This window comes from Rhinolophus hipposideros (assembly GCF_964194185.1).
Source record: "Rhinolophus hipposideros genome assembly, chromosome: 2".
Classification (NCBI taxonomy): Eukaryota; Metazoa; Chordata; class Mammalia; order Chiroptera; family Rhinolophidae; genus Rhinolophus; species Rhinolophus hipposideros.
Window position 1 is genome coordinate 82,042,117 of NC_138048.1, and position 15,292 is coordinate 82,057,408.

General features: G+C 41.6%; 1 protein-coding gene across 6 annotated transcripts in view; it reads right to left on the reverse strand.

Moving 5' to 3' along the window:
- Positions 1–15,292, reverse strand: part of MFSD1 (major facilitator superfamily domain containing 1) — a gene marked incomplete at its 3' end in the record, with an annotated part of 121,051 nt that overhangs the window by 48,159 nt on the left and 57,600 nt on the right. For all 6 annotated transcript variants that reach the window (XM_081065612.1, XM_081065609.1, XM_081065600.1 and 3 more), the window contains one exon: positions 899–940. In XM_081065612.1, the coding sequence (XP_080921738.1) occupies positions 899–940 (42 nt within the window). The remainder of the gene's footprint in view (positions 1–898; positions 941–15,292) is intronic.

The window sequence follows — 15,292 nt, forward strand, 5'->3', positions numbered from 1 at the left end:
ATTTAGGTATTTGCTTTTTGTATTATAAGGGAATTATCCATTTATTTTAACATATTAGGGTACAAGAAATTTTATGTAACAAATGATTATAAAACACCAGAACAGATACAAGTTACAAGAAATTTTATGTACCAGTAATAAATTTATAATATTTATGCATCATAAAAGGCCAAGAACTCTTTGTCGTTGAAAGTTCATTGTAAGTTCAACAAAACCGATTATCGTATTCCAGAGTATTATTTTGCATATGGATATTGTTGATTTCTAGAGTTATATTTTTAACTCATAAGCGTAAAGAAAAGAATTAAAAATATTTATGTCGATATGGCATTAGTACTATTCATGTATAATATGCATTCTTGTTTTTCCTTCACAAATTTGGGCAAAAAAGTGTACATTATACACGGCAAAATATTGTACATTGTTTTAATTTTTTTTTCAATTACAGTTTACATTCAATATTATTTCAGATTAGTTTCAGGTGTAGAGCATAGTGGCTAGACATTTATATAATTTAAGAAGTAATTCCCCCCATAAGTCTAGTACTGACCCGGCACCATATTAGCCTCTTTTCAGATACTAAATGGTCCCACAAGGGGTTGGGGTCGGGGAGGCTAGACTCAGCAGGATGGGTTAGTAATAAAACAGCATACTCCTCAGTCATCCTGTGGAAATTTCCAATAGCAATTGGTTATAGGATAAAGACCACAAGGCAAATCAAAAGGAATTAACTGTAGTAAACACCATTGATGATGTTTCCTGTTGTTGCAAATGCAGTCTCTTCTATTATAAAACCATGTTCCTCATGGATTGCTTCAAAGAATTACTTGATTCAGCCCTCCATCTTTATTGATTCACCCAGTCATTAGTTTCTAAGCTTAAACTACCTACTGCTCACCTCTTCGCACTCCAAAAGTCTGCTACTTTTCCTCTTCAACCTCTGGAACCAAGAATTGAAGATAACGCCTTAGTATGTAGCCAGAGATCAATACTGAAGAAATGAAAGCAGGCACTAAAGAAGTCTATGACAAGTTAATGAAGGGGTAAAAGGGAATAATAAAAAATGTATTAACCCAACAAGAGGAAAGGAAAATTTTTAAATAGAACACAAAGCAGGTGGATTAATTAGAAAACAGATAGTTAAGATAGCTACTATAAACCCAATGATATCAATAATTAATATAAATTGAGTAAATAGCCCAAGTAAAAAGCTAAAATTGTAATAATGGATAAGAAAATGGATACATTTTAAATATAAGAACACAGAAAGATTGGAACTGAGAAGAGGGAAGAGCCACCAAGCAGACATTCACCGCAAGGAGCTAGTCTAACATCAGACAAAGCAAATTGGGAGGCAAGAGGCATCACCAAGCAGAGAGGGAAACTTTGTAATGATCAGGGAGTCGATCCAACAGAAAAATAGCACAATCTCAAATCCTTACACACCTACTAACTTGGCTGCAGAATACAAAGAGTGAAAAATATGAAATCCACTGAGGAAAGTCATCAATCAAGTTCAAACTTATCTGAAAAGTACATTACTACTAATTTTGAACTCATTATCACAAAGCATCTGACTTGCCGATGTGCTGATTGGCCCTGAAGTTGCCTCAGGGGCAGGTGGGAAGGGGCAGTAGCTGGACAGTGAGCTGCATCCATCCCACAGGGTCTCTTACTCAGTGAGATCCCCTAGAAAGCATCTCCAGGCAGTTCACTTAGAACTGTGAGACTCTTGCATTCAATCTGAATTTTTCTAAATGAATTCAAGTTGCCATCAGCAGATCACCCAGTGCACTGACCCAGCCTTGGGATCCTGCAGCTCCTGGTCTCATTGTCAAAGGTAAATGTCATCTGCAGCTGCATCTTGGTACCTGGCCACTCAGGAGTTTTGGTCAAATACTTAGTACAGTGAAATGGCCCAGGATTATGCTCCAAGGGATCGTAAATATGTAGAGGATTTTTAAATGTTGGTTTCCTCCCCAGCAAGGAGTACATCACTTGCTTTTCCTGTGTCACTACTAATTTCTGCCCCAAGAGTTATTGTCTTATGAGGATCATTTCACTCTCTCCATCCTGCTTGCAGAGTCACCCGGCTCCTGTCACCATAACATGCACTGTCCACTCTGGGCAAAATCCCTGGTCATAAGTCATAATCTCTGCATGAGGATCCCTTTCTCTAGGACAGGAAATTTCTATATTCACCCAAATTTAACTTTCAATTGCAAGTTTGCTTCAGAACCCACAACCTAGCAATATGCCGTGGTTGTCTTTTCTTCTTACATTGCAACCCTCGTAGCCAAAATCGTACAGGAAGAAAATACACAAAGGCAAGTTTGGTCAGTCTACAATTTCCTACTTATTGTTAAGAGTGCTATGAGGAATCTAAGGACTCTGGAATGTTAGAGGACTTTCAGTTACTATAATTTGCCAGTTGTGAAATATATATTCATTTGTGTTTTTTCCCCTTAAAACTTCTTTTTACAAGATTTTACAAGAGGATGTGAGACTCACTGTCCAGAAATGGACAGTGGGACATGCTGATCATGAGGGATGAGCGGTCTTCATATCAAGACACTACAACCATCTCTTCCTTTTTAATCCTTCCTGCATCCCAGATGCTAAGCCTTAAACTGAGGTGTCTCCACCCTGGCCCAAAGTACTCTCAATCCAGCATCTTCTAACCCTAATAAAAAATCATCCCTGCCCCTTAGCTATCCATTCAAACTGAAACTAATTCACAGTGCCATATGGAAGTCTGATTGTCTTACTGTTCTGATGACACCAGCCTTTTAAAGGACGTTTGCTATGATAGATGTATTTTCCAAAAATGGCCACAAAATATTCCTGATTCTACGTGAACATTCAGGACCTTGCTGCTCCCCCATTAAGATGTAGAAGCTATTTCCCTTCCCTTGAGATTGGGCTGGGCTTTATGACTTCTTCAGTAAAAGGACCTACTTAGAACCACCCACCTGTACCCCTCACCTCCCCCATCCATGTGCACCATCTTTTTGGTCGCCACTCCCATTGTCTCCTTGACATGGGGCTTTGGCCCCGGAGTTCATCCAATACCTTCCCCCAGGAATACCCCCTTGCTCTTCTTTAGTCCCTGGGGAGCTCCCTTGGGTTCCAGCTACTGCCCTTTCCCCCAGAAAGCCCTGTATTTCTGCCATCCCTGCAGGATCCCTCATAATCTGCCTCTAGCAGTTCAGGGAACAAACCCAGCCTGTCTTGCTAAGGATAGGGCTAGGGGGAGAATCCAGTAACATGCAGCTTGTTGCTAACAAACATGGCAAGATATCGTCTTGAGATGTTAATCTGTGGGGGTTTTCTTTCCCTCCCCCACTGTCCATTGACCACGCGGCCCCATGGAAGGGTAAAGTTGATAGAGAGGGATTGAAAACAGCCTTCAATAGTCAATGCTGAGCTGTGTGACTCCCAAGCAGCTTTTGAGAATCAAAAAGTGAAGCTTCGGGCATGAAGCACATGGAGAAACATGGAACAAGGACAGAGACTAGAGAACTGCCAGATGGTCACACCCCCGTGCCTCCCAGGAAGAGCAGAGGAGGTCTGCTGGGCTGGGTGCGGGGCGAAGCAAGGAGGCAAGGCTGTACCAAATGCAGGGGATCCCGAGATTGCTTCTCTACCCCACCAGCCAGGCATCTCCCCCTTCTCACAAAAACATGCTGGAGAAGGGGATTAAGGGCAGGTTGGCATGCTGAATGAATGCTGAGATCCACCAGCAACTTTTCACCTCTGCGTCTGAGAGTCCTGGTGGCCCAACTGAGATACCTGAAACAGTAGACTGGAAGTTTCCTCTCTAGGGAAAATGAGATCATCAAAGAAAAGACTTACCGACAATGATTATTGGCAATCCTGATCAAATTCAGAGGAAACCAAGAGCACAAACAACAGAATAAACTTTCAGGAAAACCATAAATAATATCTTCCAAGAGGTAATAGAGGATAATTGCACCAATGAAAAAAGAACAGACTATTCATAGAACAAAAATGAGTTCTCAGTTTTAAAAAACAGAGGAAAAAATTCAATAGACTGTAAGCATGCTTTGGTAGCAAGCCACTAGAGGTTGTACTCCATCAAAATGAGGGAGTAAACCAGGAGTGAAAAAAGACAGAATTCAAGAAACAGGTGTCCAACAAGGGGTGGGTTGGGGTGGACAACACATCAGAGCAGGAGGCTAGTGGGCTCCAGAGGGGGTGTGTTAAAAGTAAAAAATCAGTAGCTTATCTGACACCTTTGAACTATTAAGGGTAAATTACCTGTTCTGGCAAAGAGTTGGAAGAGCATTAAGGATAAGTATAAACCAAAATATAACATAGCTTTGAACTCCAGGGAAGGAAAATAGCTGTATAACAAAGGAAACATTATCGGTGTATACTGCATGCCTGAGCTGGGAAAAAATATTTATCCGTTCACAATGATCACAGAAATGTTAACTTTTGATTTAAGCAAAAATTATGATACAATTACTTTGGAAGAATGGGGAGAACAAGAGTACTAAATCTTCGTCTTTCGTGGGAGGAAGTCAAGAGTTTATATCTAAATCTGAAAAGTCAATACAGAAGCAAATTATTTAGACACGCGGAGGAAATATCCAGAAGAAACAGCTGAGCCAATTGAAAGTAGGACTTTCATTTCTCTGATAAGAAGGGTTGTGTGGGAAATGGAAATCTGTCAGACCACAGGGAATTTTTCCGGTCAAACAACCTCAGACTTCTGTGATTCTTTCCCCTAGTTCACTGGGTTCAACCAAAGTCCTCCCTTGAGGATTGCCAAGTGTAAGCTCTAAAGTAACACATAATGAACTTCACTTGAACTTTGTTTTGTCCTAAACCCGAAGTGTCATAACAAATAGGGAAGGAGCCAGAGCCCACACGCGTGGGTATGTGGGTATTAGGGCAGAGGGTCTATTTCCTGAGCCGCTCACATCTACATTTCTTACCAACGTGAAGTCTGAGTGCCTTCACTAGTCACCCAGCACACCAGGCACTCAGTACATGTTCGAATCAATGAATGAACACCAACGAACCCATTAGTTTTCTTACATGATGAATGTCAAACAAATGTGAGGACAGACAGACATGTTTTCCTCTAGTGCTTCTTTCTGATTCCCTTAGCGATTTAATGACCTATGATGTGTTCTGTGATACATGAAGTGGGCACCTCTCATGTGCAAGGGACACTCCTGTCGTCAAAGAACCATGATCTGTTTAGGATGGCAAAACTTAAGGCCCAGACCGTCGAGGATGGGTGCAAAGGAAGAAGTTACTGTGGCCCTGAACCCATAACTGTAATAAGAGGCTGGTGCAAGGAGGCGTGACATTCCCAACACTGGCTGCAAAGTCCCTAGAGTCTCCTCGAAGTGTTTTGTTCAGACTGAGGATGGGAAAATGGGAAGAGAGTGTCACACCAAGCAACACTCTTGTTGACAAGTCAACAAAGAGAAAATTTGGTTGGCTTCCCACAAGCATTCTGATGTTTATCTTAATGCTTTCACTCTAAGGCAGAGACATAACGGTTCCTCTGGTGATGAAATCTCACTAGCCTTTCCTCCCAGGAGGGCAATGCAAGGAGCATTTGCCAGCCTGCTCTGCTCACTCTGTGACTGCAGATGTCAATTGATTCCCCTTTGGGTGTGTCTTCCCACTAGGACAATGATCAAATCATTATCTAGGTGGTAAGAGACCCTGGTCTAGGCTCCTTCTTTTAGTGTTTACTAATTCTGGAATTCTGTGTCTATACTCATGTGTCCTCAGGAATCTACCAGGTCTAAGGAGGGCTGGCCCCACCAATTCATATCATAGCAGCCCCTTCCTCATTCATTCTAGGAGGAATATCCTAATGGAAGAGAATGCTTGGTCTCCCTCGGCACTTGTTCAGACTTTGAAGCATAGAGTCTTCACCAAATGCATTTCTTTGGCACTGGCTAGTTCGCTTTGATTTATTTACTCTTGTAAAAATAACAGGAGGTGCAATGCTCTTCCAGTTTTGTAAATATTCCTTTTTAGCAAAATGCATGCCCTTGGCATTTCAATGTCTCTGACTTCGGGAAATAACATAACTACAAGAGGGGTACAATCTTTAAAAGGCTCTTGCACTCTTATGGGATGGCTTTTTCTAGGGATCTGTTTGCTTTTGTGTGTGTGTTAAGAGTGCTCAGTTCTAACTATGTGTGTCCAGAACAGAGCCTGGCATAGAGTAGTCTCTCCATAAATGTTTTTAAATCAATGAAAAATCAAAACTTTGCATCTGATGGTCATATGTACATACCACATTTTGCTTACCATTCATTTGTTGATGGACATTTCAGTTGCTTCCGCGTTTTAGTTATTATGAATACTGCTGCTCTGAGCATGGTTGTACAAATATCATTTTGAGACCCAGCTTTCAATTCTTTTGGATAAATCCCCAGAAGTGGAGTTGCAAGGTCATATGGTAATTTTAGTTTTAATTTTTTTGAGGAAACTCCATACTGTTTCCCACTGTAGCTGTTCTTTTCTATTTTTTGATAGTAGCCATCCTGATGGGTGTGCGGGGGTTCTACAGGCACTTCTCTGAATACTCTAGTTCAAATATGTCCACCCCAAACCGCCCACTGAGCTGACCAGGCCAGGGTCTGTTACCTCAGCTCAAGCTGTCAGCAAGGTTTGCTGCAGCAGCCCATCACACTAAAAGGGCCTATTACTTTTGTGGGCGGCAAAACCATCTCTCTCTCTTCCCCCCCCCCCCCCCCGGTCTCCAGCTTGAAGGTGGCAGCTCTTTTAACAATTCTTCATAAAATTCATGACCTACTCTCACTGTCCTGACTTTAGGCTGCTTAACATTTTCATCAGATTAGTTTTCTTTTCAAGAACGGCTCTTACCTCTGCCAGGATCGTTACCCTAGAAGGGACACCCCTGAGCCCCGACAAAAGTCCCCTCGGGGAAGGAAGAGCAGCCCGTCAGTGACCCGCTGGGGAAGTGGAGCAGGTGGCAAGTGGAAGGACCCTCCAGACAGGCTGCCAAAGTGACACGAAGGGCCAGTCGGGAGGAGGAACCTTCATGTGTTGCCCTCACCTCAGAGCTCCATACTCCATCATTCAGCCCTTCCAACACATCAGAATTTGATTTCTTTTGTTTCTTCAAGAGAACAAATCCACAATTTTGTTTACTTACTTTTCAATGAGTTTAAATCCTTGAGGGATACAGCATCACATGGATTCTGTGTCCAATAGCCGTGGCGGGCCGGCTGCCTTGGAGTTTGGTAGGAACCATGCCACTGTTTCCACGGGCACCAGTTACCTTTCTCCAGATGTCCCTGGTTTTGTTTGGTTTGCCACCAGGAGTCACTGCCTCGTGCTTTATGCTCAGAAGCACATCTCTTGCCAAAAATGTAATTCAGTTTCACGTCTGCCTAAAAACCTTCAATTTTAAGAGCGGTGTGCTCACTCTCGTTGCGGAGACCTCACTGATAGCCAGCAAAAATGGCCTTGGACCTCAGCTCCCTGACAGTTACCACTTTAGAAGTCCTGTTCCTGGCAGCCTTCCGCAGGCTCCAAAATGGCAAACAGAGTGGATTTGATCTCTTTTGATATGATAAGAATCTCTCTCTAGTTAGAAAAGAACAAACTACTTTTTAAATACAATTTGTCCAAAAAATAAACTGTTTCGATTACTGGATCTAAGATGTGTGATACATATACTTCTAATTCTTACTCAGCTTCCTTAAAACCAGCTTTAATTTCCAACAGGTTGTTATCATATTATTTTGTTGGTACCACTTACTATTTTTTATGAAAAATTAACACTACAAAAAAGTAGTAGTTCCACGAACAATTTCACCAGAGAAAAATAACTTTGTTTCTCCTTATTAATGATTGAAAGACAGCATATCAGTTTACATGGACATTGTCTCAAAATTTGTAATTAATCCCCAAATGATGTAAGTAAAAATTCTGCAAGTCAGTAAAGAGGAAAATAGAAATGAATTTCATAAAGTATTAAGATTGCTCAAGATATGGCCCAAAACCATACCCCCCTCGAGCTTTGTAGGATCATGTTCTCAGGCAAACTGGAGTTAGGGTTGGAGAGAACCCAAACAAAACACCACCCAAAAGCATGTGGGGTACAGCAGGACGTGGTCGTTATGATGTAGGAGGCCTCATGCCCTTAGAGTTAATAATAATAACAACATTTAGCACTCCTGGTGTGCTTTTGAAACCTTGGAAGCCCCTCAAAGCCCTACCATAGGCCCAGGCCACGGAGTTGCTGAGAAAGGTTACTGCTACAAATATCGTGTAACCTGACATCTTCCATGCCAGTGGACAGCATGGGGAGTGGGGGAGAAATCAATACTGAGTGCCAAGTGTTACGGTAACACCCTCATCACTGAGCTTCCAGCATCCACTAGTGCTTGTTCCCATATGTTCGCAGCAGGGCAGCCAGTGTGACCCTTTCCAGATACAGTCTGATCATGTCACACCGCAGGTCAATCTTAGAACAGAGACCAAATCATAACAGGGTCTTCAGGACTTGGTATCAACTCCCGCCCAATTCTCCACCATAAGCTTCCACTTCCTGCTCCTCAACACTGGCCTTCTTTAAGCTCCTCAAGCATTCCATGAGGGCACTTCCCCACCCCACAGCATACAGGCCATTCCTCTGATGGAAACTCTGTACAGACTGTTCCCTCGCCAGGAACTCTCTGTCCTTCCTACCCTTTTGCCTTGTCTCACAGTCATACTTCAGATGTCAGCTTAGAGGTCTGGTCCTCAATTACATTCCTGTCCCAACACGAGTATCTTTCCCTCAATTAATTAGCGCAATATGCAATTATGCAGTCATGTGCATGATTGTTTGATTAACCTCTTCCTCCCCCACTTAAGCTGGATCTCCACAAGGGCAAGGCCTAGATCTGTTTAGCTCACAGTGTTATTTCCTAATGCCTGGCACAGGTCCCTCATAGGCTCTCAATAAATGCTTGATGCATGAATAAATGCTAGTGTGCTGTCCCATCCTTTATAAATGTAAGATTTGGGTTCACGCCCACCCACCACTAGAGCACAGGGTATTATCAGCATGCAAATTTCTATCCCAAAGACAGTAAAATTTACCCCTATTGCGTTCTCTAGGACATAATAGTGTTTTGATTACTTGAATCCGTGCATCTCCGTCCTTCAAAAAGAAAGAAAGTCATCAGAGACTCATAGTGCTACAGGGGACTCAGCGCTATGGGGACTTACTTTAACAGAACAGTTTAAACAGTAGGCAAATATTAAGCAGTCTAGTCAATACAACTGAGCTTCCTAAATTTTTCTACTGTTAGAGATCCTCTCCCTGCCCCAGAAGTCTTGTCAAAGGCCACTTAACTCTTTATTCCTCCTAATAGACAAAGAATATTTCTCCTTGTTCTTCATGTACTCTCCTCTGAATGATTGTCTGGGAAATGGAGATCAACAAAGTGTGGAAGCAGTGCATTCCTCATCTTTCACAGAATTCTCTGTGTAGTAGACACATCCTCTACTTCCTTTTTTTCTGAAATAAACAGCCCCATTTCTGGCTTAATTCCTTTATTTAAGGTAGTTTTTCTTCTTAGCTTCTCTGGAGCTGTCATAGAATCAGCAAGTTTGTTTGAAAAGAATAGGAAGGATAAACTTGCTCTGCCAAATACGAAATATATCATAAGGCTATGATAACTGCTGTGACCAGTGCCAAGACTTCCATTGCAGTAGCCATGGTCAGAGTAACTGCAAGAAGAATGTGAAATCCCCGTAATGTAAATCTTGGACAGTGCCTGTTCAGGGCTGCAATCCATCATGGCTCCTGGGATGTACTTGACCAACTTGAGGCTGCCTCTAGGCCAAGGCCCGCATTCAAGGATTATTCTACCAGCTCCAGGATGCCTGGGTTCTCCTGGCTTTCCTGGCCTCTCTTGTCTTGTGGCTATTACCCTTTTATCTGCTGAGCCAAAGACTTGGTCTTCTGTCTTTCCTCACAATATCTGTGGTTGACCTACTGGGAAGGTTTTCAATCACCCTGTCAATAGTGAGTCCCAATTGTTAGCAAGTGACATCACCATGTCAGTCGTCAAGGGCAAGCAGTGCTCACTCGCCATCGAACCCAACAGTCTAATCTTCACTTCAAGGATAGAAGAGAGATGTTGCCTCTCAGCCCTCGAGAAAGTTGTCCTCACACCCAGAGAAAACCAAACAGCTCTTTGCCAACCAGAAAGAAACAGACAATAAAAGTTGAATATTTTTGTTTAAAGAGAAAGTTTAGATCCTTCTTTTCAGACCATAATTCTTTTAATACTCATAAATATCTCTAACACATGCACATTAAAAGGTGATTACATTCTCTATATTTAAGGAACTCCCCCACAGAAAGGACACTCATTGTTATTTGTATTTTTGTTTAATGCTCAACTTATTAAACCTATAAACAAAACTTTGAAAATCAATTTTTTTTATCCATTCAAGCAATGATCATATATTTAAATTACCTTAAATTATTTAAGCTACAATTAAAATTTTAGTATAACTACTTTTTCAATACTTCAAACACAAACACAATGACTACAAAATCCTTAAAACTGTTCAAAATATCAACATAATTCATTTCCTAATTATTTTTGTACTTCTTATGCCTTCTCAAGGTTATACAAAATTCAGTACTACCTATTTCAACACTTTCCAAGTACTATACAAATATCCCAGACCAAAAGAAAAGTCAGGCAGTATTACTTAGTATCCAGTTGGGAAAACCAAACCCACTTGGGGTATTTCAGATATAGGGAATTGACACAGATTTGATCACCAAGATGTCGGAGGAACAAAAAGAGGGAAGTAAGTTTGACCAGAGATTGGAAGCAGCAGGAGGACACCACCATCCTTTGGCCGGAAGAGCAAAGGGGAAGGTGGTGTTATCAGAGGACACAACCACTGTGTGTCCCAGGCTCCCAGGCACCCACTGCCACCACTGCCTTGCGAGAATCCAAGAGCTCACCCTTTCACTGACACAGAGTCCAACCGCTCAGTACCAGAGCCAAACTCAGTAGTGTCCTACACCTCCTCTCCTCACATGGTCAGAAACAAGCGTGCAACCATACCCAGTGTTTTTAAGCAGACATAGCCCAAGAGAAGAAATAAAAAGCCCACATGTATTGCTGTTCTCCTACTTCATACAATCAACACCAAATTAAACATGCATCATGGCATTCACTCTTCTACTATTATATTAACTTTATATTAACTTTTCTCTTTTACATATCAGTAGCTTTTTATAAATTGAACTCTTTCACTGAATGATAAGAACCATTTTCTTTGTGATATTCATACTACCAAAGTCAGGTAGGACCTCTCTAGGTCAACTGCTGTGTCTTTTCAACATGGCTCCTGAAGTCCTGGAAATCATTCTTGTTTTGCTTCAGATCAATCCTGAGGTTTCCTCAGGCCAAGACATAGAATCAGCTACCCTTCAAGGGTCCTGGCTCCTTCTAGAGACCAATTCTGGGCAGAGGGGGTACACAAGAACGCCAGGGAAAGTGCCCCCATTACTATTCTCCATCATTTCCGGTACTTGAGTGAAGTATATTTAAGGACTTGTAGTCACAATAGTGGTCTGATTTAACACATACTATTGTAACCTACTTTGCTTATGTATGAGATTTCATTCACAACCAAAACTTTTTTTCTTTTCTACGTTTTCTTTCCTCGGGGCAATTGAGGCTATGAGAACTTATATAATGTGTCCAGGATGACATCATCAGTGAGCAGCAGATGCTGTGTCAAACTTGATCTAGTCCCAAAGCTCATATTCTCTCCACTACATAGCACCTTGTGAAACAGAAGCTATAGTTCTGGTCATTTGTTCATTTATCCCATGAATCAGTCCTCCTTTATAGCTTAGAAATTGCCTTTCTTTCTGTGTTCTATCATGTGATTATAAAGTGATGTAACTACATCCTGTCCATTCTGGACACCCTGCCAATGATGAAGAGAAGAAAAATTCCTATGACTGCATCAAAGTGAAAAACAGTTCTTTTTAAAATTATTTTTATAACTTCAAGAACTATTCTCTCAATTTTTGGTCAAGATGGCAGAGCACGTAAACACAGTGCTTGCATCCTCTTACGACCACATCCAAATTACAACTAAACTGAGAATAATCATCACTAAGAATCCCCTGAAGTCTAGCTGAACTGAGGCCCTACAACTAAAGACATACAGAGGAAGCCAGCTCAAGACTGAGCGACAGAGGCACAGAACAGGCTGGTCTCACATGTGTGTGACCATTAAAAATTGGGAGGGATATCTTGGCTACAGAGGTCCCCCCTGAGGAACAATGGGTCCAAGCTCACCTGGTTCCCCAACCCAGAATTTTACTGACAGGAAAAGAAGTCCCCATAATTTCTGGCTGTGAAAACCAGTGGAAATTGTGGCTGAGTGAGAAGAGGGCAGCTGTAGTCCCAGGTGCTCCTCTTAAAGGACCAGCACACAGACTTACTTGCTGATGGACTCACTTGCTCTGAGCTCCAGCCCTGGGGCAAAAGCTTGAAAGGTACCAGGAACATATGGGGAGGAATTGAATTGTCTGGCCTCAGGACGAGGGCTGAAGGGGCAGCTTTCTCCGTGATGGAAGAACTGGAGGAAGCCATTGTTTCTTTGTTGAGCCCTCCCACTCTTGGCATGCAGACACAGGCAGCCACCATATTTGAGTCTCCATCTTATTTGTCCCGCCCTGATGATTCCCTGAGACCCTGTCCAAACCAACCTTCAGTCATACCCAAGCCGTTTCCAGTGGATTTTCCATACAAAAGGCCTGTCTTGGCTCGTGCTGCAGACTTTACTAAAATGTCTCAAAGATTCACAAAACCCAAAAAGTCAGCATCTGGCTTTGGCATGCCCCATATATCTTGCTGAGCAGCCCCAAAACCAGCACCAGTGGCAGCCAACTTCAGATCATAACTTGGCCTCTTGAAGAACCTCCAAGCCCAGCATGGGTGGCGGTCATCTGCAGATTGCTTTGTTGCTCATGCCAGGTGGTAATGGGGCTGACACATTCATGGCCAGCTTCAGACCAAACTGGAGCATCACCCGCCCGTCTCTAAGGATGGTACACCCAAAAGGCAGACTGGGCAAGCAACAGAGCCCTGATAAAGTGAATCCTGCTCTGTAGGGTCAGCCACTGTACCACAGCTCCTCCACTGTAGTCACAGCCAGTCCTCACAACTAATCTGCCCGAGGGTCATTCCCTCCTACTGATGTGCAAACAGCACTCAAGGCTCAACTACAACAGGAGGGCACACACAACCCACACAAGGGACACACCTGGAGCACCCAGGGAGACTGTGCCACTGGGCCCCACTGGACACTTACTACATAAGGCCACTCTACTAAGACCGGGAGACATAGCAGCCCTACCTAATACACAGAAACAAACACAGGGTGGCCGCCAAAATTGGGAAACAAAGAAATATGTCCCAAATGAAACAACTGAACAAAACTCCAGAAAAGAATAACTAGATAATATGGAGACAAGCAATCTACTGGATGCAGAGTTCAAAACACTGGTTCTAAGGATGCTCAGTGATCTCAGGGAGAACTTCCACAAAGAGGTAGGAAACATAAAAATTGAGACAGAAAACATAAAAAGAACCCGTCATAAAAAAAGATTACAATACCTGAAATGAAGAATACATTAGAGGGAATCAATATGAGGATTCGAATCTTGTTGAGCTCTAAATTTCAAGATTCTTCCTTACAGAATTGGCCACAGGATCAAATAAGAGCCTGTTTAAAGCTCTTAGCCCAGCATCTGTCACAGAGAAAATGCTCAAAAAATGCTAGTGATCATTATTAGTATTACCTCTTTCTGAACCAGCCAGTTTATGGAGCGCGTGCAGTGTGATGTGTACAGGATTATGATTCAAGCTGGGGATCTGTATAAACACACAATCCTATCCATCAAACAATTAAAAATAATTACTTCAAAGGCTAATTGTATTGCTAGAAATGTTGATAAAGATTACAAGGTGCTATTCTGAGTTAGAGGTAGATGGACTGGAAGAGGATGGGTACTGCAGCTCAGAGGAATGGGATACACTTGGCGTGCTTCATTGGAGAGCTTCTGCCCATCTTCTTTCATGGCCTGAGAAAAATAAATGAGTCAGAAAGTAACTGACTCATAAGAAAGTAACTGAGTTCAAAACTACGATGGATTAAAGTAAATTAAATGTACCTAATTATTAAGTATTAAGTCAAATGGACTAAGTTTTAAATTTAAGATGTCTTGCCTTCATCAAAAAGTCAAAGGGCAATCTTGTTTTTAGCACATAAAAGCCTCACCCCAATCCTACTTCCTCCCCATCCAATACATTTTTTTGTTGTTGTTTTCTTCATTCACAGTGATTATATTCCCAAATTAGGGTCTACTAAAGTCTTCAATGGCCTTCCACCTGACCAAATAAACTGCAATCAGCTCAGTAGGATGTGGAAATGCCATAGTAGAGAAAATTGGAGAGTCCCATATAATATAAAATCTTTTTTTTAAAAAAAAAAGCAGAAGGAAATCCTCAAACTGCTGGTACATAGCCAATCTGTCTTAGTCAAAGCTATCTCAGTTTCTGAGAAAAGTTGCACAAATTGACAATAAATAATTCCTTTCAGTTCCTAATTTCTCAAGTACAGAATAAGTTAGCTAAGATAGCTCTGAGTGACTTAATTAGTAACTGTGGCCAATTGGATAGAAGTTTTTAAAAGATAATTTAAAAATGCTATATGTATATGATTGAAGTCTTTCTATCAAACTCAAAAGCAATGTTGTAAATAGGTGCTAGGTTAAATAATACAATGAAAACCTAAGCTTATACTGTTATAAGTATTAGGTATAAAATATGTCACCTAGGCTTATATACCTTATAACTGGCACATCTGTATTATCCAACCAAGTGTTCATTGACAGATTAGCCACTCCAATATCTAATACATGCAGCAGAAGTTCTGGAACTCCCTGTGAAACCCCTCCATGAAAACAATGCTAGAAAAACTATACACATAAATATACTTTTCCCCTAACACTATGGGTATTCAGGGCATTGGCCATCTGCAAATATAGATAAAAAGAGTAAGTTTTTTCATGTGAAATCAAACCGTCAAGCCTACTCTACTCATAGAAATGGGACTGACATTTACATTAAAGTGAGGGCTAATCTGGGTGGCCAAAAGCCCTGCGATCTAAGCAAACTATCCTATAGGGATACCAAAAAGGATTTCAAACATTTCAGATAAACAA